At 41.7% G+C, this 24278-nt stretch overlaps 1 protein-coding gene across 1 annotated transcript; it reads left to right on the forward strand.

Annotated features, from left to right (window-relative positions):
* Positions 1-10944: 10944 nt before the first annotated feature.
* LOC124303813 (jerky protein homolog-like) lies at positions 10945-12241 on the forward strand. The gene is made up of 2 exons (XM_046761518.1): positions 10945-11443; positions 12054-12241. Exons 1-2 carry the CDS (start codon positions 10945-10947, stop codon positions 12239-12241), a joined length of 687 nt encoding a protein of 228 aa, XP_046617474.1.
* Positions 12242-24278: the final 12037 nt, after the last annotated feature.

Below are 24278 nucleotides of genomic sequence, written 5' to 3' on the forward strand. Positions count from 1 at the left end.
TAGCGTTCGTAAAATGTCGAAATCGTAATTTGTTAATTAACAAAGTCACTTCGACTTTGAAGTGTTCTAGTTAACAAACAAACTGTCCGATTACCATGAGTCTTGTTTCAAAAGTTGCGTCTTCTTTTGCTCTAACTGTTCCACTTTCCCGAATTTGATTCCGACAATAATTGACGAACTTATTAGCATTTGTTGCTAAGGTCAAATTTAAGTCATTTTTCGGAAAAGTCCCTAGTTCATAATAATTGCAATAGGATGGTAAAACTTGTTGGACACGTTAGGGGGAGGTCCCAGGTATCTGTAAAAAAATCGGCAGCAACTCAGAAGGCCTCATTTTGGCTCACGTTAACAATTACGATAACGCAACTCTCGAATCGGGCTTAATTAACAATGATATTCGGAAAAAACTATCGAGCGCACAGCGATCGGGCTGCGCATGCTTTTTCATGAAGGTTTGATGTACTCTTTCTGACCCTCCAGAGAAAGATTGTTCGATTTCAATTGTTTGCAAAATACGTGTGAAAAAAGTACTTTTTTCGATAAAAAATCATCGAAAATCGTTAATTTGGCGATGAAAAAATTTTTTTAAATTTTTTTAAACAACGTATCCGTGTGTAAAATTTGATTTTGAACAAGTTTGCTTCTATACATTTTTCTCGTAGGGTCGATACTTTACGAGTAATAGAGGAAAAATGGTCTAAAAAAGGAGAAAATCCCGAAATTGGAATATTTAAACGTCTCTAAATAATTGTGCGGAAAAGCTTGAGATGGCGCAACTTCAGAATATGTTTCTATATGTAAAAGGAACCCATTCCACAAAAAATTGGCTTCCCACCAATCACAACCACCCTTTTTCCTAATTCTACTGGACTATTAGCTTGTTTCAGGTTCAACGCGGAGCGTTTACGGATTTCTGTGAGATTCGCTATTAGATCGAGGAGGAATGTATCGTATGTATGCGTGGATGTGTTGCTTAGTATCGCATCTGTCGGTAGTTTAGTTTCCGAGCCGAAGATCAGATGGTGAAGTGAATAATGTGTACTTTCGTGTTTCGCTGTATTATAGCAGAAAATGGCGAAACGTATGAATTCATCCCAATCTTTACCTGCGTTGGTGTAATGTTTGATGTATTCGGTAATTACAAGGTGACTTCTTTCTAATGAGCCGTTTGATTGCGGTCTATAGGCGGTTGTTCGTGGTTGTCCGATCTTGAAGAGCCCGCATATTTTTTTGAAAGCGGTACTCATGAAGTTTCGTCCCTGGTCAGTGAGTATAGTTCGCGGAGATCCATAGCGCGTGATGATTTCTTTAGCGAATACTGTCCCTATCGTCTTTGCCGTAGCATCGGGAATTGGAATGGCGTCTAAGAATTTGGTCATATTGCACTGGATCATCAAAAGGTAGCGGTTATTCGATTTCGTAACAGGGAGTGGACCAACTAAATCTAGGGCTACTTTGTCAAAGGCCTCTGCAAGCGTGTCAGTGATTGCCATGGGTAATTTTGTTTTGATCCTGACTAGTTTTTTTCTCTGGCAACTGCCGCAAGATCTGACGATATTTTGAATTTGCTTTTTCATATTTGGCCAAAAATATTTTTCTCTTATTTTATTGAAAATTTTTGTAACGCCTTGGTGTCCTCCGATCAGTGACTCGTGGTACTCTTTGATCATGTCTTCGCGTAATCGTTTGTCTGGTATAGTTGTAGTATTTCTACGAAGTGTTACTCGAATGTCTGAATCCGCAAAAATGTGATAAATGTGTTTTTTGAAGATAGATCGTAGAATATCATCTACTCCTGGTCCTGACATGGGGAATGATATGGACCGAATGTCTAGTCCGGACAAGATAATCCTCAAGTTAACTGACGTGTAGAAAATGTCGTCAAGTCTGCCCGGGTATGATTGGCGTGGTTTCACTACAAGGGTAAGAATGTATCTGTTGTTTTTCAAGCGATTTTAAATTACGTCGGATATTTCTGGATTCTGGTTTTTAAAGAATTCCATGCTCATCGATTTCCGTCTATCAACTGTTTTTCTAGTCCTTCTGTCCAACGACAATTAGCTGATACGAAATGAGCGTAATTGTCGTACATCATAAGAAGTCCGTCATTAGTTTTGGTTACGTTGGGTGTTGATAATATGTTATTTTGATTTTGTATGAAGTAATCAAAGCAAAAAAAGTTGTCATTGTCAATATGGGGGTGGTCCGGTTTTCGCTCTTCGGGATTGTCGCGACGTTGTGAGCATGAAGGTGGTAGCGTTGCCGTAGATACAACGGAGGCATCGCTATCCGTGTCTGCAACAGCTGACTCTGGATCATGTGTCACGGAGTCACTCTTCGAGATATCAGTTGGGTAGCGCGAGGGAGTAGAAACCGGAGCATGTCTTGGAGCTGACCTAGTGCCGGTCCGACGGGTCGGCCGACGAGTTAAAGGGGGAGCAGGGATTCTGGGTGTTGATACTTCTGCTTCAGATTCAGAAGATGTCGAGTCTTAAGTCGGGTTTTGATAATTACAAATGGTGATCGTTATGTCGGAGTCTTTGAATATGTAATGGATCATCCGATTAACGAGGTTCCAGTCTAATTTATCTAAGCCGCAGCCTAGTCTTGGAATCGAGAGTGATTTGACTTTGTCTTGTTCTAAGCAATTCTTTGGGTTTACTAGGGCGTTGAACAGTATTTCCTCAGTTGGTTTCTGGTAGTGGTAGTTTTTGGTTACTAGATTGTAAATGAGGCGGTTACCATGTGGCAGTGTCAATACGTTCGTTACATCAGGGTCTAGCTGTTGTAGTTGATCTCGGGTGGTTATTTTCCTATCGATTAGTTGTCCCGCGACTCCTCGTGATGCTTTGCAGTCTGCCGAGATGCAGTGGGCTAGGTTATCTTGTCTGTCGAGGAGATTGGCGCGTATCTCTTGAATAAATTTCCTATGCGTTAATGGTAGGTCGTTAAGATCTGTTACGAATTCCGTGAATCACGGGGCGTAATTTCGTCCTTTACTGATAGTGGCTTCGGGTGTCGGCTGATTCAGTGTGTCGGATTGTTCTTCACGTATTTTAATACTACGACCCTGGGGCTTACCGGAGTTTTGGTTTGATTTGGATGAGGTGAGTTGTTGAATTCATTCAGTAGTTTGCTTGATCGTTTTATCGACTACGATCGGTGCCTCCGTTGCGCTGCTATTGTCAGTCATACTGGCACTTCAGTCAGAGGTAACAGTAGAAGTCGAAGTGTCTTGTAATACTTTGTTTCGTCTTCGTGGGGAAGGGCTGGTGGATTTGTGTGCAGATCCACACGCTCGTATCGGGTGCTGGTCTACATGTTTCATTCGCTTGTGAGCGCCGGTAGATGAAGATAGCGTATCCGGTTTGCGAGCACGTGTTGGGTGATGGTGAGCTACTTTGGCGCGCTTGTGGGCGTCAGTAGATGAGCATTCTGAATCGAGTCGTGGCCGTTTTGAGGTAATAGGTAGAATTCGGAAAGAGTCGACAGGTGGATTTCTAGAAAGCGCGTCTGCGTTGGCGTTCGCTATTCCTTTTTCATGTTTTGTGGCGTACGAATATTCTTCCAACTTCAGTCTCCAGTGCATTAAACGAGAAGTCGGGTCTCGTACGTTTTTGATCCACTTTAGTGGTTCGTGTTCTCTTACCAGGGTGAAGGTTCTACCGTAAAGGTGAGGGTGAAAATGTTTGACGGCATAAACGACTGCTAAGAATTCTTTTTCTGACACCGAGTAATTGATTTCCGCCTTTTGTAACACCCTCGATGCATACGCGATTGGTAAATCCTCGCCACCTTTGTCTTGACTAAGTATTGCTCTTATTGCATACTTTGAAGCGTCGGTTGTTAGGACGAAGGGTTTTTCGAAGTCTGCATACTGCAGTATCGGTTCTCGACACAGACTATCGCGTAGTGTTTCGAACGCAAATTGATGTTCTGCTGTCCATAGGAGAGGGCTATTCTTCTTCAACAAATTATTAATAGGTCTAGCAATTTTTGAAAGGTTAGGAATGAATCTTCGGTAGTAGCCTATCAAGCCTTAAAATTGTTTAACCTGTTCAGGATTCTTGGGAACTGGGTAGTTTTTCATTGCTGATATCTTCTCCGGATTAGGTTTCAATCCATTTTGAGTGATGATGTGACCTAGGTATGCTACTTCTTTACGCAGAAATTCACATTTATCTGGCTGCAGGGTTAGTCCTGCATCAGACAATCTCTTCATGAGTTTCCGAAATTTGGTTTCGTGCTCCTACAAGGATCGGGATTAAGTGACTATGTCATTCAAATAGACAGACATATCTGTACCCTGTAATCCCGATAGAACCTGATCTATTAGACGTTGAAAGGTGGATGGGGCATTTTTTAAGCCAAATGGCATTCTAGTCTACTCAAAATGGCCGCGAGGAGTCGAAAAAGTGGTCTTTGCGCTGTGATCGGGATGCATTGGAATTTGGTGGAACCCGAAAGCCATGTCGAACGGTGAGAAATGTTTTGCGGAGCCTAGCTGATCTAGGATATCGACGATATTTGGTAGCGGCTAAGCGTCGCCAATGGTTTTTTCGTTCAGTTTCCGGAAGTCAATGACCATTAGCCACTTCTTTTCGCCGCTAGCATCTGATTTCTTGGAGATGATCCAGACCGGAGAATTGTAAGGAGATGAAGAATGTGTGATAATGTTTTGATCAAGGAGTGTGGTCACTTGTTTTTGTATTTCATCTTTGTGTACTCTTGGGTGTCTGTATTGTTTGGTGTGAATTGGTGCGTCATTGATAGTAGGGATCGTATGGCTGACTAAGTTTGTATGTCTCAGAGTGTCACCTGGGAGGAAAAATAAATGGTTGAATTCGATAACAAAATTTTATTAATTATTTTTCTATTAATCATTTTTCTTAGTCGTTCAAATGGTCCAATCGTAAATTTTCTTTCAAAATGTCGAGGCGTCTCGAGTCGTAATTTGGGAATGTGGGAAGAACGCGATTCTCGATCCTTTTTTTTTTCATGTAAGACCTGTGCTAGTAAGACCTGTCCGCTGCTGGCAGTACTTGTATGCGTTAGGTGTGTTTTTGCACTGAGCGTGGCGGTACTCGCGAGTTCATCGACTTCTAGTGTTACGACTGGTCTTCTTATTTCCACAGCTGATTCGTTGGAATTTATTGCATAAACGTAAGCAAACCCTTGTTGGTTGGTAACCAGGGCCTGTCCCAGGAATATGTTAGCGTCTACTTCCAACTGTTCTATGAATCCCGTTTTTACCGAGAGATTCGAAATTTTTAGTGCAATCACCTGAGCCGTTCGTGGTGGTATCAATATGTAGTCTTGGTTTAGGAGTTTGAATGGTTTGCTAGTATTGTTCGGTATTATTTTTTCTGTATCAAAAGATATCGTTGCATTTTCGATCCATAAAAATATCGATCCCAAGATTCCGTCTTCTTGTATCGGGAACAGATCGTCGACTATATGGAATATATGAAGGTTGTCACCAATTCGAATGCTAGTTGTTCCTAATACTTTTATTGGCTCATGCATAGCACTGGTAACGTAGATCTGACCTTCGAGTAATTTACACAGAACATGCGGATGTATTGCTCAGAGTTTAATTATGTTTACATCAGCACCTGTGTCAACTATAAATGTGCTGGGTTGTCGTGTGAGTTCACCGGTGGTTATTTGAACCTCCGGTTTTTGTGTGATAGATGTTATGAGGATACGCGGTGGTGTTTTTGTGTTGGTTCTATGCTTGTTAAAGGGAATAACGCCGGTTTCGCGAGAGATAAGGTAGTCATTTTTGAAACAGATAGTCGCCTTTTCCGAACGTAAGAAGTCTGAACTCAGTATACTGTCTTTGATGATAGGGAAGGAGTTCTCGACAAGATGGAATTCGTGGCGTGTATTAGGTTACTCGATGTAGAGACTTCCCCTATTGTTCTAATGGATTCTTCCGTTATCTCTGAAATCTGCCTAATGTCTGTCTGTGACGTGGACTCTTGGGTCAATTTTATCGATTTTTAACAAATGCATATTAGCGCCAGTGTCTATTATTAGTGTCACGTACCCATTCAAAGACTGCGGGCATTGTGTCCGAATCTGTGGAGGGCCAGATTCTATTTGTACGGAGCTGACGTTTGGTTTGGACGCTGCTCCGGTTTGAGGGAGGTCGATGCGTTCGCGGGCCGTCCCTGAACTCGTTTAAATGGCTCGCGTTGCCTGAATATTCGCGATGTTGCTCTGCTTCGCATGAAACTTTATTCGCTGCCATAGGCTGCCACCTTGCGCCGCCATACAAGATCTAGATGGCCCCAGAAGGCCTCGACAGGTCTCTCCGCTACCTGGCATTTACCTGGCTCCCACTTCGCGCCGCCATCCAAGATTTACACGGCCCCGCATGGCTTCGCTAGCTCCCGCCGCTACCTGGCATTTACGAGGCTGTCACCTCGCATCGCCACCCAAGATTTGCATGGCCCCGCATGGCCTCGCTAGCTCCCGCCGCTACCTGGCCATCTACGTGGCCGCCACCTCGCATCGCCATCCAAGTTTTGCATGGCCCCAGACGGCCTCGCCAGGTCTCTCCGCTACCTGGCATTTACCTGGCTGCCACCTTGCGCCGCCATACAAGATCTCGATGGCCCCAGATGGCCTCGCCAGGTCTCTCCGCGACCTGGCATTTATCTGGCTCCCACTTTGCGCCGCTATCCAAGATTTAGATGGCCCCGCATGGCCTCGCTAGCTCCCGCCGCTACCTGGCATTTACCTGGCTCCCACTTTGCGCCGCCATCCATGATTTACATGGCCCCGCACAGCCTCGCTAGCTCCCGCCGCTACCTGGCATTCACGTGGCTGCCATTTCGCATCGCCATCCAAGATTTACATGGCCCTGCATGGCCTCGCTAGCTCCCGCCGCCACCTGGCATCTACGTGGCCGCCACCTCGCATCGCCATCCAAGTTTTGCATGGCCCCGGACGGCCTCGCCAGGTCTCTCTGCTACCTGGCATTTACCTGGCTGCCACCTTGCGCCACCATACAAGATCTAGATGGCCCCAGATGGTCTCGCCAGGTCTCTCCGCTACCTGGCATTCACCTGGCTCCCACTTTGCGCCGCCATCCAAGATTTACATGGCCCCGCATGGCCTCGCTAGCTCCCGCCACCACCTGGCATTTACCTGGCTGCCACCTTGCATCGCCATCCAAGTTTTGCATCACCATCCAAGTTTTGCATGGCCCCAGACAGCCTCGCCATCTAACTGTTACTGTAAGTAAATCGTGGGAGCGAAAGTATTACTCGACTCGTGATCTGTTCAGAATTTTCTCAGGATATTCAACATTTTTGATTAATTACGTTATTTTTCACCCTTAGTAATTATTGTCATGGCAGAATTCATAAACGTGTCAGGAAGATGAATTAAATATGAAAAAAAAATCAACTGGTCCTGAACCATTTCAGGTCACATCATTTTTAAATTGTCTAGCAGTGGGTTATAAACTAACAGTCAGTGGACTCAAACTATTGTACGTTCAGTATGAAATTGGAATTTCTCCAAGCTGTCGCTTTATGTGAATACTTTGAGTCGTGTCCTCCATATATACAGAAATCTCCCCGAAATATGCGTGCGCTTGAGATTTTGTTCCCCAAACAATGTATTTCCCATGGGTATATATATATTCGAATTGTATCAATTACATGGAAGTATATTGAAATTGTACACTTTTTTCCCATAAGGTGTTTCATTTTAAAAGTCGAAAAGAAAATTTCACTTGGTTTTTTATAAATAAATGCTAATAAGTTAATAAATGATTAGGTAAAAATTTTTTTTAAAAGCTCATTTTATTCATTATCTAATCGAGTATAAAAAAGATTTAAAGTATCTGTACCGTATTGCTAATAGCTTACAAGTTGTTTGTACTGCAATGATAAATAACCAAAAAAAATTATGAGCTTAAAGGCTGTGACGTGGATTTTTCCCGCACCTCGGTCACTCGGAGAAAATGACCGAGAACTTACCGCGTGCACAATAATTTGGCGTCCACGATGTACCCTGGATCTAAAACAATATCGCAAAGTTTTTGTTGGGCGCCTGGCGTGATTAACACGCCTCGAAATCATTAATACGCTATTCCTCGGGCATATGCTCGATAGCTCAGTACCGCGGAGAGGGGAGGGGTAATTTTTGGAGAGAGAGAGAGACACTCGAAATACACACGCTATTTAACAAAAGTAAAATAAAATCTTATATTTCACAATAGCGGTGATACAAAACAAAAAAAAAAATATAATTCAAAAATCGCTCATCGCGAGTCTAAAACTAAACATAGAAGTACACGTAACCTACTCTATTTCTTACTCTAATGAGCTCGCGGCTCCCTAACTAAAACGTCACTCGACGATCACAAAATCCTCATACGCAATTCGCAATTTGCAAATTCGCCATTTGTTCTCAATGGCGATTATTGCTCGAAACGAAACTAAAACTAATTATTCGACGGTGCGCCGTCAGGTCTCGCAACTTAAAACACCATGCTCAAACTTCTCGTCTCAACTGCTGCGCAACGCAACGGCAATTTCGACTATACATCGCCTAACCTCGACTAAACACTAATTATAACTAAACGTAAACTTAACTAAGCGCAAGCACCACTACATTTAACTTCAACTATACACAAGCTCAAAGTAACTCAACTCAACCTACATTATCTTAACTAACGGGTACGGAACTCAATGCAGGCGCAACTAAACGTAACCTAAACTATACGCAATCGCAACGCATCCGAACGTAATTCTTTTCAAAATCCTTCAAAACGTTACCCGCTAATCCGAGCACTCCAATTCGGTGCTTCCCGACCTACTCGAGAGGTGACACAAAAAGAAAACGATAACGCGGCTCGACCCGGTACGGCGAAATTCGGCTATACTTGATTTCACTAACGAGAAAGATTCAACTGAAACCCGTGACTCTACTCAACTTTTTCAGAAACTCAGAATTTACTTTACTCTAACTCGCGTACTCAGGCTACGGTCATCAAGCAAGAGAATCGGCAAAAGAATTTCGAGTACTTTTCTACAACGCAAATCCAAAACGGCTATCCGTTACTCGGCAAGCCTTTTCGCAATTATGCTCGAAATTCAATCTCGGGGATAGAAGTAGCGCTTACCTTCTACATCCTTGCAACCCCCTTTCCATTCCCTTCGCGATTTTTGGGCGACTCCATTGCTTCGCGAAACTCCCCCAAAACGTGACTAGTAATCACGACCGCCAGAACTAGAGTGGTTTCAAAAACCTACCACCTGCCGCAACACGGATCTCGATACGCCATCCCACACGTGACGTCATACCCCCAAGAATACGCAATAATCGATCCGTCATCGATTTCGTCGATCGCGCAACTCGACGCGCACCTTCGATAGCATCGCTGCGCAGAACTTAAAGCTAGCTCGCAATCTCGTCCTCCGCGCAGCTCCATGACGTCTTGGCGGTGAGCGTGGTGCTCCCTCGTCGCTAGTCGGTCCGTCGCAAGTTCGCTGGTCAATTGTTGGCGGGGTGAAGGGGAAGAGGCTGCGGCGCGCCGGCCGCCAGCGGGAATCGCGTCCACCTTGGATTCCCGCGATGCGGGGATCTGCGTCGGCTCCCCCTCCGCAGCCTCGACATCCTTCCTTCGCAATTGTTGCTAGTCCGCCATTTCGCAATTCCCTCGAATTCGGTGTCGACTTCTTGCCTGATGCCGTTGTAGCTCGAAAAATAAAAAAAACAAAAAAACTGAAACATCTTACGCTGGTCGCTAAAGTGTCCCCTCTCGTAGTTTCGGATGCGTGACTCTAGTCCTGGCGCTCTTTTCCAAAAACTTCGCGACTCAATTTCGGAAATTCCTAAATTTTTGGTTCCACCCAGGGTTCAAGGAGCCCCTTGTAACGGGCATCAAAAATGCCACGTTACAAGGCATATCATAATAGCTTAAAAGAATATTTGAAATTGTATAAAAAATGGGGATTTTTTTTTACGGATTGTTGTTCATAATTATATATAAATGTTATCTGAATTTTTTCGTTCCTTAATATTCATATTTAATGGATGAAAAAAATTTTTTCTGTAAAATATGAGAGAATCGTGCTCAGCGCACGGTGGTTACATCGCCCGTTGTCAGCACTATTTTTACCTCTAAACTAAAATCATAAATATATTGGTGGTAGAGTTCCGGGAGTTCAAACTTTCATTTAGAAAATTTCATGCTCTTTAAGGAACTTTTTTTAAATTTGCGATATCTGCAATAGTTTTTTAGATATCAGCGAAAAACGAAATCCTTCGTTTTTTACTGAACTGTTTATAACTTTTGCAATTGTTCTGAGCGCCACTTGAATTTGCTAAAGAACGCTAACTAGAATTCACAGAAAAGGTGCCTTTTGACTAGACAAGGATCGTTTAACGTGGTTTTTCCGTTTATCGACTGATTTCCGAGACTTCTCAACTTCAGACAATTTGAGAAATAAGTATCCTAGAGTTTGTGTATACGGAATATTAACACCAGTCATCAGTAAAATGAGCGTAAAAAATGTTAAAAATCGATGGAACTTTACGTTTCAACACGGAAATTGACGCTAAGCCATCATTGCCGAGATTGTAGTCACATAATTCGCACATTTAACAATTCGGTATTCACACCAAAGATAAGGTATACAGTCCAACCTCCCAATAAGAAACCAAAAGCCCCCAAGGGGAAGAGTTTTTCGTATACATCGCATACACCCACCTGGCGCGCGCTCCGCGCTCCGCGCTCAGTGACACTGTCCGTCTCTCTCACTCTTTTCTGCATGCGATCCTCTCAATAGGAAACACGCTCGAACAAGTTCCTACTTGTTATTCCCATCGCTCATGCAAAAATTTTTTTGACTGCGCGTGGACATTTATCTAGCGAATCTTTGTTTCACGTCTGAATTTCGATCATATAACTGTCTTAAAATGACCGAAACGTTGAAAAAGCGTGAGAGATCAGACTGCAGTGTACAAGTCGAAGAGAATGTTACGGAATCTCCGCCACAAAGTGATATGAATTTAAACAAAGAGGTTGCTGTGACCAAACGTAATCGATATACGTTTGAAGAAAAGAAGAAAATTTTTGAAGAGTGTAAAACCCTAACCTCTCGAGAACTCTGTGCGAAATACGGCTTGAATAAAAGTGTTCTCAGCAAATGGAGATCCAATAAGGAGATAATAAAGAATGCCGCCAAAACGAGCCATTCTAAAACATTGAAAAAAGTTTCAGAAACAAATGACGCCGAATCATTCACGTGGCTTTCTGATTGTCGTTGCAAAGGCATTGCAGTTTCTGGACCAATGCTATGCCGACAAGCTCTCGTGATAAACTCTCGAATCGGCGGACCAGAAAATTTCAAAGCAAGCCACGGGTGGCTAGAGAAATGGAAGAGACGAACCCACATTAAAAATTTAGAAATCACCGGTAAGTATTATCACAGGTCACAGGTGATTGGAAATATAGGGGAGGAAAAAGATCGGAGCACCTAACACAAGGTATAGTTTTGTGTTAGTAGAAACACTCTTTTACCTTATTTCCTCCTTTTTCCTCATAATTAAGAAATATCTTTGTGTTTTACTCGAAATGCATTGCGAAAAATTGTGACTCTTGTATTTAGATTAGAAACCTGGCCTTTGTGAGGTTTATATGTTTCATTTTATGATTGTTTTTCGGGTTATTCAAAATGGAATTTTCATTATTCTACTTTTTACTTAATTTAGCTTTTTACTTGATTCTGAACTTTCTTTCACTCTCTTTGCTCCGGTTTCCGTTGTAAACAAAAATAGAATTATTTTTTAAATAAATGATCAAAAAAACTAGTAAATAGTTAAATAAACTTGTCCAATAAATGATGATATTTGTCTTATGGACTTTTAAGGGGAGAAACTATCAGCCGATGTAGAAGCAGCTAATGTGTATAAAGCAGAATTTGCTGAAATGGTGGCTACAAAAAAACTTGAAAGGTCCTAAGTTTTCAATATGGACGAGAGTGGGCTAATGTATAAAAGTACCCCCAAGAGGACATTTGTTGCAGCTGATCAGGCACAAGCTGCTGGTGGGAAAAAACAGTTGGAACGGGTTACTATAGCCACGTGTTCTAATGCCGATGGCTCTTTCATGTTGCCTCTAATCTTGATGGGAAAATCAAAAAATCCACGCTGTCTGAGGAACGTGAATAAGGATGAATTGCCAGTTTGGTACTGCAGTCAGACAAACGCGTGAATAAAGAGATTTTTGAGGAATGGTTCACAGATGTTTTTGTTCCAAAAGTTGAAAGTTTTCTCAACTCCAAGAACTTACCAAAGACGGCAGTACTTCTCGTCGACAATTGTCGATCTCATCGATACGTAAAAATTAACGACGTCGAAGTAAATTTTTTTCCGCCAAATATCACCTCTCTGATTCAGTTTATGGACCAAGGCATTATCCAAACCTTCAAATTACATCACGAGATTAACCTCGTAAATGCAATCGTTGAGGCTCAAGATGAAAACCTGACGCTGTCGAGTTTTTGAAGACAATTGACGTGCACAAAATGATTTTCGGGATTGCTGATGCATGGAAAAAGGTCAAACCCACAACGATCCAGAAATGCTGGAAAAAATTATGGCCCAAAGAAATCAGAGATGCGTCAACTCAAACGGACGAGGACTCTTTTATTATCGATAATCTCGATATGTCTGTGGGCACTGACCTCACCTTTAAATCGCTAACTGCAGACGATCGAGACGTAACCGAGCTATTGAATCTCATGAAAAAAGTCGACGGATATGAAGAGGTAGACGCAACAACGGTATTAAATTGAATTCAAAAAACCGAAAAACGTAACGTATTATTTTTTTTTGTTTCTTCTTTAAGGGGTATGGCCACTGTAAATTTTTGAAAAATCGTTTTTTTTTTTATTGGCTTCAAAAATAGTTTAAACCCTCTAGAATAAGGAAAAAAAGGTCCCGTGCGAGAAAAATTTTTTTTTGGCCCCCAAATCATCTTTAAGCGGAAAAACTGTCCTAGATATCGCGATGGATATCGCTGTTTGCACATTCAATGGTGGCCTTACCAACGTCTTGCAAATATTCAAGATGTTGGAGGTGGAAATTGGTGTACAGTTATATAATTTCTGCATCGAAGCCGACGCCAAACGCATTACGCACGCGGAGACATCTCTGAGCGACGCGGCAAAAAGTGCGCGCGCGCTCCAAAAATCCACCAGGAAAGACGAAGAAGACGAAAATTTGGCCATCGAAGGACAAATGTATGCTGCTGGGATTGCAGACTAACGGTAAAAATTTTTTTTACCTTCTTTTTTTTATTTTTTCCAATAAAAAACTATTCGCAAAACTTTAAACGCGTTTTTCTCGAAACACGGTTTTTCAAAATGGCACGCAGCATCACTCGAACAATTTTCATTTTTTTTACTTGAAATTTTGACCAGATGTGAACATTAACATTATCTTGAGAATGTCGATCGGGATTTTCAATAACTTTATTTATTGATTTTTTATTAACAAAAAACTAGTCGTTTTTTCGGAAAAAATCAATTTTTTTTTCCAAACGCACGCCAAATCCACAAAAATTGATAATTTTTAAAATCCGATCGACATTCTCTAGCTATAACCCTCTAGATTGATGGTTTTTTTTTTTTTGTTCTAGATTCAAAAGTGCACCAGTGGTGCTGCGTGCCGCGGAGCCCTGCAAGCAAAACATGCCCCGGGAAGATAGCTGTGGAACCGCCATTTTGTTTTTTTTTTTGCTGTAAAAAAATTTGATAATAATGTTTAATGTATGCCCGATAACACCCTTAAAAGTTTTTTTTCAATTACCTTCAATTTTGGAAGCAAAAAATTCGTGAAAACACCTTTTTTTTTGGACCGTTACAGTGGCGTTACCCCTTAAAATTGGCCATGAGCTATGCTCGTTATGTCATCGTCTAGTAAGTATAAACGTTTAATTTTATGTCCATATTATTTTATCCCATTAATCTAAAAGAAGAAACAGTCGATATTTCTGAGGATTCATCTTCGATGGCAGAGTTCGACTGCCTCGAAAATATTCGACCGTCATCTGAGTGCGTTGTGGAACAAAATGATACTCAACAAGACGAAAACGATTTTCATTACGTCCCGGAATCTTCTGCTGTTTTATATGAAAATCTTTAAATGCCCTACTCTCTGTTTTTATGTTCCATGAAATCTTGTCAACGCCCACATATATCGGTCAAATAAATACAAAAAGATTCAAATAAACTTTTAAATTTTGTGTTACATTCACACACGCACACACACATACTCACGTACGCATTCACACATCAATTGACACCACAGCGTTCATTCTATTTCGCCAAAATATTCCCTTTCGGGCTGGTTTCTTAACCAGAGGTTTCGCGCACAAAAATCTCGAGCTCGGTGTTCAAGTCGGAGTGGGGGAAGCGCTCGACTGAGGAACTGGGGAAAGTTTCTTATTGCCGGGTTTCTTATTTGGAGGTCGGACTGTATGTAGTTCAAAATATGAAGATTCTACAGGTAACAAGAAAGTTCAAGCTTGCCGGAAGGTTTAAAGAAATATTTCACGATAAAGGAACGAAAAAGTACACCGAACGCGTCAGCTTTTGAGCGCGTGGATATTTGGCAACGCTTCTCGTTTTTGCCTGGGATCAATGACGCGCCAGATTCGAAAGTCACTAGTAGTATGTATCACAGGAAATGTATGAAATATTCATACGTATATATATTTACAATAATAATCATACAATAATAATATACTAAAAACATACGTATATAGTTTTGTATATCGTTGCACAAATTTTAAAACAGTGGTGACAGATCATCACAACAATTTCTAGTTAAATATTATTCATCTAATATATGTATATCAATTGCAAAAATGAAATTACGACATGTATAGTATATGATACATAAATATGTATACAATAATAATTCTGTATGTCTTATTTTTCATTAGTGTAACATTTTTCATTCAATTTTTTCTATCTCGCTGAAGAGATTGCTTACAATTTTTTTTTAGTTGACCTCCAACATTTTCTCCAAGCAATAATTTAAATCCTTCTAACCCTTTTTTCATAAGATTCTAGAAGTATGCTGACATCAATACCCCACGGTGAGTCTTAATATTTTTAAATGAAAAGTTCGAGGACCCCAAAGCTACGATTGGGAATTTGTTATAAATCGTCTCTATAATACATTTTTCATTAACTTGAAATAATCCCCTGGGCCGTTTTTTTTATTTCTTAAAAATTCGTCAAAATTGCTATGTATAATAACTTAAACGCTAAATAAGCTGGTTCATCATTATTATACGAGTTTGAATAAGTATTTAAGTAAGTTAAAGTACTTGCAAATCGTTATTATAATAGTAACATGAATATTTATCCTACTTTACTATTTATCGATATGATAATTATTTACTTTATCGATCGTTAGTAATAATGCACCTTTAAATAATAATTCAACAGCGAACAAAATAATCTTCCAAAGCGTTAGGTTTGTTTACATAGGTTTGTTTACATAAAATGAATGCGTGCTACTCCTTTGTTTACATCGAATGACGATAGTAGTATATATATTTACCTGCTTACTCGGAATTATTCTTGTACTTTATAATAAAAAATGTAAATAATCTTTCAAACTATTTTAATATTTTTCTGTAATCTATTACTTTCGAGTTATGTATACTATGAAAATATTGTCAGTTCGTAATGTAACATGAAAGTGTGAACATCAAAATTAAATTATGCCTCGTACTTTTAGTTAGTGTGTGAAAATGAAACCATTACTTAAAATCAAAGTGCACGCGATGTCGCACAGTGAATGTCGTTTGAAATTGTGCTTGTTGTGTAAAGAGAAAAAAAAACTATTTTTGAAATAACAGATGCACTTGAAAAGTTAATTAATAAGCATGTCTTTTATGACAGCAATGATGAACGGTTGCAGTAGATAAGCAAGGCGGGTTCTGAGTACAAACACCTTCTTTACCGACCGAGCCGCTCCGCGCAGCTCAGACTCAAACCCTTTTTCCGCGATTACGTCACAGTCTGCCGTACCGAAGGTCAATTACCGACAGTTCGAGGGTCAAAATCGTGCTGTTTTACCAACAATCTTACCGACAGTTGTATCGATCGAGGGTCAAAATCGTGCTGTTTTACCGACAATCTTACCGACCGAAGGTCTGTAGTGCTCGGCTGCCAACGGTAGAGGGCGCAGCGGGGGCGAGAACTTTTTTACCGTCCCGCATTCTTCTCCCACGATAGGACTGCTGATGTATAACATGAACCACTCCGAATTCCTTTCCCACGGTAGGACTGCTGACGTGTAACGTCAACCACCTCACATTCCTTTCCCACCTTATCAACCACCTCACATTCCTTTCCCACGTTATCAACCACGTGACATTCCAAAATTAATGGTTCCGAGAATTGTTTGTCTCAACGTCGCACCGAAATCCTTTGACCGCATGCCGCTCGCCGTCGAAACTTGTCAAACGCATTGTTTTGTCTAACCACCTTATCAACCACGTGACATTCCAAAATTAATGGTTCCGAGAATCGTGTTTCACTTACTCGGTTTGATATCCAAGGTCGACCGATAGTCGCGGTACAGAGCCTGCGGTGTCGGGTTACTATCGCTCTTGGAATGCTCAAAGGTGCGCGCGCATCCGTACAGCTGCCCTATAAAAAGGACGCTCATCACTGCAAACGATCATTACGTCACAACCTGTCAAGCATACGTGAGGAAAGAGCTCAAGATGGAATCCGCGAAGTGTTTGAGATTGATCGATATTATGGAATCGGCGTTCAAGATTTTATCGGAAAAATCGTCGCCGGCAGAAATTGCAAAATGGATTCGACTCGGAACCCAAAATATCAGGCTTTTGAATAAAATCTTACGCAACAACGCCTCAACGATCGGGGAGAAGACAAGAATTTTGACTACAATTGGAATTCTGAAATCGTTGACAGTCAAATTTCAACAATTGCAGAAAGTGGGTGCGGATTACGAAGCCGACGAAGAAGCGATCGAGTACGGTGGGAAGATTTGGAATCAGCTTTCGAGAGTAGAATTCGAACTGGATCCATCGTCAATTTGAAGCATAAAGATGTGGAGAGGTTTCTAGAAGACGCAAAGGTACTAGCTGTGACGAGACTGAAAAACGCTCTGAAGAAAGACGGGAGCTTGAAAGCCAACGTTATCCTGGCTTGTAAATTTGAACTCAGAAAAGTTGATCGCACGGTGGAAGAGATCAAATTTTTTAATACGAGAAATGAAATCATCCTCCAGACAACGGATATCAACGAATGGTTCATCGAAAACGCAACGGAGCGTTTGTTGAAAAAGGTGGAAGATTTCCAGGAAAAGGATTCAGGCTGGTCGCTGACCGAAATAATCAATTTGACTGTGAATATCAACAAGTACGTGCCACTACGAGGCGGTGTCTTCACATACACACCACTACCCAAAGATATTCAAGATAAGAAGGCTATCGTCAACATCCGTAACAGCGACTCGTATTGCTTCCTCTGGTCGGTCACCGCAGCTCTGTTCCCAGCCGACAACAACAATCCCAGCAAAATTACTTCGTATCCACATTTCAGCTCAGTGCTACGGTATGATGGTATAACGTTTCCTATGTCTCTGGACAAAAACACCATTTCAAAATTTGAGAAGCTTAACGACCTATCAACTAACGTTTATGGTATAGACCAAGGTGATCGGAAAAAAAATGAAATAGTACCGATTCACCTGAGTCAGAACGAGTCTGATAAACCTGTAATTCATCTTTTGGCGATAGAAACTGAAACCACTGACGATGACGATGATGATGAAATGGTAAATTATGAAAAAAATAGAATCTTTCATTTCACTTGTATTCGAAATCTGTCTCGATTGACAAGTTCTCAAATTTCCAAGCATAAACGTCAAACTTGGTTGTGCGATAGGTGTCTGTCTCATTTTAATTTCGAAAGATGTTTGTTGAAGCACCGAGCTGATTGCATGAATTTAAACAAAACCAAAGTTATTCTACCTACAGATGAGGAAAAAATACTGAAATTCAAAAATTTCAAGCACAAAGAAACCGTTCCATTCTGCATTTACGCGGATCTCGAATGTTTACTGCAACCCACACATGAAAGTTTTGGGGAAAATAGAACAATTTATCAGAAGCATCTTCCGTATAGTATAGCTTACTATCTGCATTGCGCGTTTGACGATTCGCTTTCAAAATTCAAAATTAATCGTGGAGAAACTTGCATCCAATGGTTTGTGAACGAGTTAAAGGAATTGGCACTTTCGTTAGAGGGATATTACAAGACTGTTGTACCGATGGAACCACTAAATTTCAATCAGATCAACGAATTTGATTTGTCAGCGGTCTGTCATATTTGTGAAAAACCGTTAACGCTCACAGACGTGAAACATCGGGATCACTGTCATTTCACAGGAAAGTACCGTGGTGCTGTTCACCGCAGCTGTAATCTAAATTACCAAAATTCGCACACCATCCCAGTGATATTCCACAATCTTTCGGGTTACGATTCGCATTTTCTGATCAAAGCCCTGGGTACGTCATTCGAAGGTACTGTTCAACTATTACCTGTCAACAAAGAAAAGTACATTTCCTTCACTAAATTCGTTAAGGGAACGGATCTAACGTTCCGTTTCATAGATTCGTACCGTTTCATGCCTAGCAGTCTCGATAAATTATCATCGTATCTGGACGATTGTCGAAAAACAATAACACGTAAATTCTGCAGTAGCTTGAGCAAATTTCGGTTATTGACTAGGAAAGGTGTCTTCCCGTACGAATACATAGACAGTTGGGAGAAGCTCGAGGAGAAACATTTACCAGCCAAAGAACAGTTTTATTCAAAATTGAACGACCGGAATATATCAGACGACGATTACGCGCATGCGTGCGACGTATGGCAAACTTTTAACGTCCAAACTTTGGGAGAGTATTCGGACTTGTATTTACAGACGGACGTGTTTTTACTGGCTGACGTTTTTCAAAATTTTCGACAGAGCTGTTGGACGACGTACAAACTGGACCCGTTACATTACTACACAGCGCCCGGTCTGTCGTTTGATGCAATGTTGAAATGTACAGGCATCGAACTCGAGCTTCTCACTGACATAGACATGGTTATGTTTATCGAAAAAGGTATTCGTGGTGGTGTATCACAGTGTTCGAACAGATATGCAAAGGCCAACAACAGGTACATGGGAGAGAAATTCGATCCTGAGGTCGAAGAATCTTATCTCATGTACTTTGACGTTAATAATTTGTACGGTGCAGCTATGAGCTTTGCTCTGCCATACAGTTCCTTCGAATGGGTATCAGACTTCAGACAATGCGACGTTCTTACCATCTCGGACGATGCAGAGTACGGTTACGTGCTGGAGGTAGATTTGGAATATCCTGCGGAACTGCATGAAACTCATAAGGATTTACCATTGTGTCCGGAGCACTATGTACCTCCGATTTCGACCAATAAACAGCCAAAATTGACGCCCACGCTATTTTCCAAGAAAAACTACGTTGTTCACTACCGCGTTTTGAAACAATGTTCACAATTAGGTTTAAAATTACTCAAAATTCATAGAGTTCTCAAATTCAAGCAAACTCCGTGGCTGAAAAAATATATAGATTTAAATACCGATTTGCGAAAAAAATCTGACAACGAATTTGAGAAAAATTTTTACAAGCTAATGAACAACGCAGTTTTTGGCAAAACTATGGAAAACGTGCGAAAGTACAGAGATGTTCGATTGATCACCGAATGGGATGGACGGTACGGTGCGAGAGCTACCATAGCCAAACCCAATTTTCACAGCTGCACCGTTTTCGACAAAGATATAATTATCGTTGAAATGAGTAAGACGAAAGTCAAGTTGAATAAACCATTGTACGCAGGTTTCTCCATCATGGATCTAGCTAAAACATACATCTATGATTTCCATTATAATTACATTAAACAGAAATTTGGCAACTTAGCAAAATTAATGTACACAGATACTGATAGTTTGATTTACAATTTTACCGTCCCCGATATATACGAACATATAAAGGAGGACTTGCACAAATTTGACACGTCTGATTATCCGCTTGACAACGCTTACGGAATGCCTCGAGCAAACAAAAAAGTTCTCGGTTTGATGAAAGACGAGAACAACGGCAAAATCATGCTCGAATTTGTAGGGTTACGAGCTAAACTGTACGCATTCCGAGTCATGGGAGATGAGACAGACACTAAACGTGCCAAAGGTGTCAGAGGATCAGCGTTAAGAAAAATAACCTTTAACGATTATTTGGACTGTGCGTTGAAACGTGAAAATCTATCCTCAAATCAGCATTTGATCATGAGTCGAAAGCACGAGGTATACACCGTAGAACAGCAGAAAGTAGCACTGAGCTGGAATGACGACAAGCGGATCGTGTTTCAAAATACAACCGACACGCTTCCGTGGGGCTACAAGCCTAAGCTTTGTAATTTATAACTGTACCATGTCTGTCGATTGTCTAAAAAAAGACGCATACTTGTTGTGTGTCGGATATAAAATAAAGAGGGACATACGTTCTTACAAAAAAATTCATTTATTAAAATGTTACATGTCCGATTCGTTTATCCAACTGTTGTGTGTATTGTCAAAACCTAACCATTTAACGTATATTTTTCTTCCACGCTTCTTGAGCACCTTCTCCACCAGATAGATATCCGGATGCTTAACCTTGAGGAGCTCTTGTTCGTAGAAACCACCAGCGATGGGTTGATCTCGGTAGTCTTTGAGCTTGTACGTCACAGGATGAGTATTTTCCACTCGACTTATCGTGAATATTTCAGTCGTCCAATTGGGAGTGTAACCTTTCTCGAAGACATTTTTGAATTTGCTGATTCGAACTTTGTCGCCGGATTTGAACTTTGCCGATACGGTAGGTATCGCTCGAAGCCCTCCGTACGCCTGACGTAACAACAGCCTATCGTTTGCAACGCTGACATCCGACGGTTTCATTCTTATGGTTCGGTGTTTGACGTTGTTGTAAGCCGAAACCAAATCGGATAAGATATCGAACCACTTGTAGCTTCCTTGCATGCTGAACCGTGTCCACATTTTACCTTTCAGCGTGCGATTGAAACGTTCACAGATCGAAGCCTTCAAATTACTGTACGTGGAGTAAAGTTTGATTCCGTAGCGTGTCATAAGCGATTCGAATTTCGAGTTGTAAAATTCCGTTCCTCTGTCGACGTGTAAATTTTTCGGTACCCGTCCTTGGACAAGCACAGATTCCATTGCCTTCGTAACATCATCTCCAGACTTGCTCTTTATCGGTACAGCCCACGCATACTTTGAAAAGACATCAATGACTGTGAGCATGTACTTGTAGCCTTTGTATTGTCCAGCGTACGACGTCATATCAACAAGATCCGCCTGCCAGGTCTCGTCGATGCCGCGCACGTCTACACGTCGACGCGGGTTATTCCGGCGTGCAGGCTTATGCAGTTCCGTCACCAGTGCTTGCTTTTCCTCGTTCATATTCCAACGCTATTAGTCTGGTGTCCAATTTGGAAATGATTTCCGCGTTTCGAATCGACAAGTCTCTGCCTGTTTTAAAGTCTGTGTAGAAGGTATCCAAGGCTTTCTCCGTGGTGATCTCCAAAGCTTTGATCATTTGATCGAGGTTGTCGATTCGTTTTTGCAGCACGCTGAATTTTCGTCTCAAGGTTTTTAAAGTTACAGCATTGTTCGGCTCTGCGGGATCTGCGACGTTGCACAGTCTCTTGTTCCGTATATCGTAATGCCCGTCCTCTGTTATTTGAAACCCGACACCCGGAGGACCGCGAGTGTTCGCGGTCGTGTTTTTATTCAGCTGACGTCCAAACACGTCGACGCTCATCTCGGTAATGAATGCAAAAATGACGGGAGCTGCTTAATAAATGATTCCTGCTTCGCGTAGCTCTTCGATAATGGAGATTATTTCGTTATTGTGACTCGGATTTCCCGCTGCCTGAGATGCCAGGAGTAAACGAAGACGCTCCACCAACTCGTTTGGATCATCCCAGAAGACGTATCATAGCTTGCGGAAGTAGACCTTTACCCTTTCGGCGAGGTGACGGAGAATAATCCATTAATTCGGCAATGACATTTCTAAATTTGTAACTGTTATCGTTTCGAACAGCCCCGTCGGATGAGTAATACTTCTTATGCGCGTTCGTTGCGAGGATTATGTTTTTAAAATTTTCCCGATCTCCGGCGCTCACAGAAGAACTGTCGGGCTTCTTTTTGAACAAAAGTTCCAGCAAACCCTTCGTTTTCGGGTAACGCGTGTCGCCAATACGAACGTAGTCACTCTCAAAAGATATCAACGAATCACCGATCATTAGTCCGTTTGAGAGGTTGCGTACACCGTACACGTTGTCCAATTCGCCTTTTGTCTTCGCATCTCTCATCAGTGCAAAATACTCGTCCTCGACCGGTGTTTCTACGACTGTTTCATCCCCCGCCGAAGCAAAGGAATCGTCCATTTCCGAGACAGTTTCATTTTTCGTTTCATTTTTCATCTCCTTTATTTCTTCTTTAATTTCTTCCACCTCTTGTTTGACAGGTTTGGTGTCTTTTGTAACATTCACCAGTTCTTGCAACGGAGTCACTACTGGTTTGAAAACGTCACTCAATTTCTGAGTCGTAGATTCCCTGCCCGACTTGAGCAATCTGTGTTTTCGACGGATCGCAGCACTTGCTTGAGCGATCTGATGTAGGACATCTTTTTGCTTGGAAATCTCAGAGCTCTGCATGTTGACGCAACTGAGTCTGCAGCGCTACTGCGTCTCTCGCTCGAAAACGGTAAATTTTATTCCTTTTCCAGGCTAACAAAAGAATCGAATCCCCTCCTGTATCGTCCTTCGTTGAGCTCACTGTCTTTGTCGATCACCAGAAACCCGTACTTCTCACCGTTCCAGCATGCAGAGCACACACTTTTAAACTCTGTGTAAGACATATCGGTGTTCACATGGTCGTTGTATACGTGTCTCAGGTTCATATCGTCTTGTTTGAATAACACGAGTAAGTTTACGTTGTCGCGCACGAGATGTTTGGGAATACGCGCGTACGTCTGACAGAGATAGAAACAGTCAACGTCGTAATGTCTACCCATGCAAAAGTAGGCTCTAATATTGTCCTGCTTCTCGCACGCTACATCGTCAAATATGATTATTGAGTTGGGCCGTGCTTCTTCTGGTGAAATCACTTGCTCACGCTCGGTAAACGCAAAATACTCCGTACTCTCAACATGGTCCAGCAATTGCTTCAACAATCGGTATTTAGGTTGGTTGAGAGATTTCGAGTAGATGTAGATATTTTCAAATCTGAGTCCGTTGGGATGGGTTATAAGTGTGAGCAACGCATTAGTTTTACCACAATTCGACGGTCCACAGAATATCGCACGTACACTGTTCGGGAGTAATTCACCGTGCCGTTTGTGCTTTTCGACATTTTGCTCCGAAAGTTTGTCAAAATTCATCACGGGAAGCTTGGTAGGTTGTTTCTCAAATCGCATCTCGGACATGACTGATCGGATTTGCTATAAATACCCCGTTTTAAAGCACTTTTCTTCAGTCAACGCACGAACATGATCGCGTACAGAGGTAAACGAAGCAGCAGCAGCAGGCGGCAACATCGTGGCAAGGGTCTGGTGAATAGAATCATCAACAAACTTCCGATCGAGTTGCATGTTCCCGGTTACCAATACTGCGGTCCCGGTACGAAGTTGACGAAAAGACTCTCGAGAGGCGATTCCGGTATCAATCCTCTCGATGCAGCGTGTAAGGAACACGATATAGCGTATTCGAAAAATCGTGAGAACCTTGAGGTTAGAAACGAGGCTGATAGGGTGTTGGCTGAGAAAGCTTGGAAACGGGTTTTCGCAAAGGACGCAAATTTGGGTGAGAAGGCAGCCGCTTGGGCAGTAGCTAATACAATGAAAGTAAAATCAAAACTCGGAATGGGAATGTGAAAGTCAAAAAAAAATGTGACCTTGAGAAAAATTGTAAATGCTGCAAAACGTTCTATGGTTCCAAGCAACGATGCAAAAGTAGCTATCGAATCTGCGCTGAAGGGAGCTGGGAACGCCGTTAAAAAAGCGGGTGGTAAATGTAAAGTGCGAACACCTCGCGTCCTACCGGTACCTTCGAAAGTCGGTGGTTTTCTACCGTTTCTGATTCCTATTTTTGCCGGTCTCAGCGCTACAGGTG

This window comes from Neodiprion virginianus, chromosome 1 (assembly GCF_021901495.1).
Source record: "Neodiprion virginianus isolate iyNeoVirg1 chromosome 1, iyNeoVirg1.1, whole genome shotgun sequence".
NCBI lineage: Eukaryota > Metazoa > Arthropoda > Insecta > Hymenoptera > Diprionidae > Neodiprion > Neodiprion virginianus.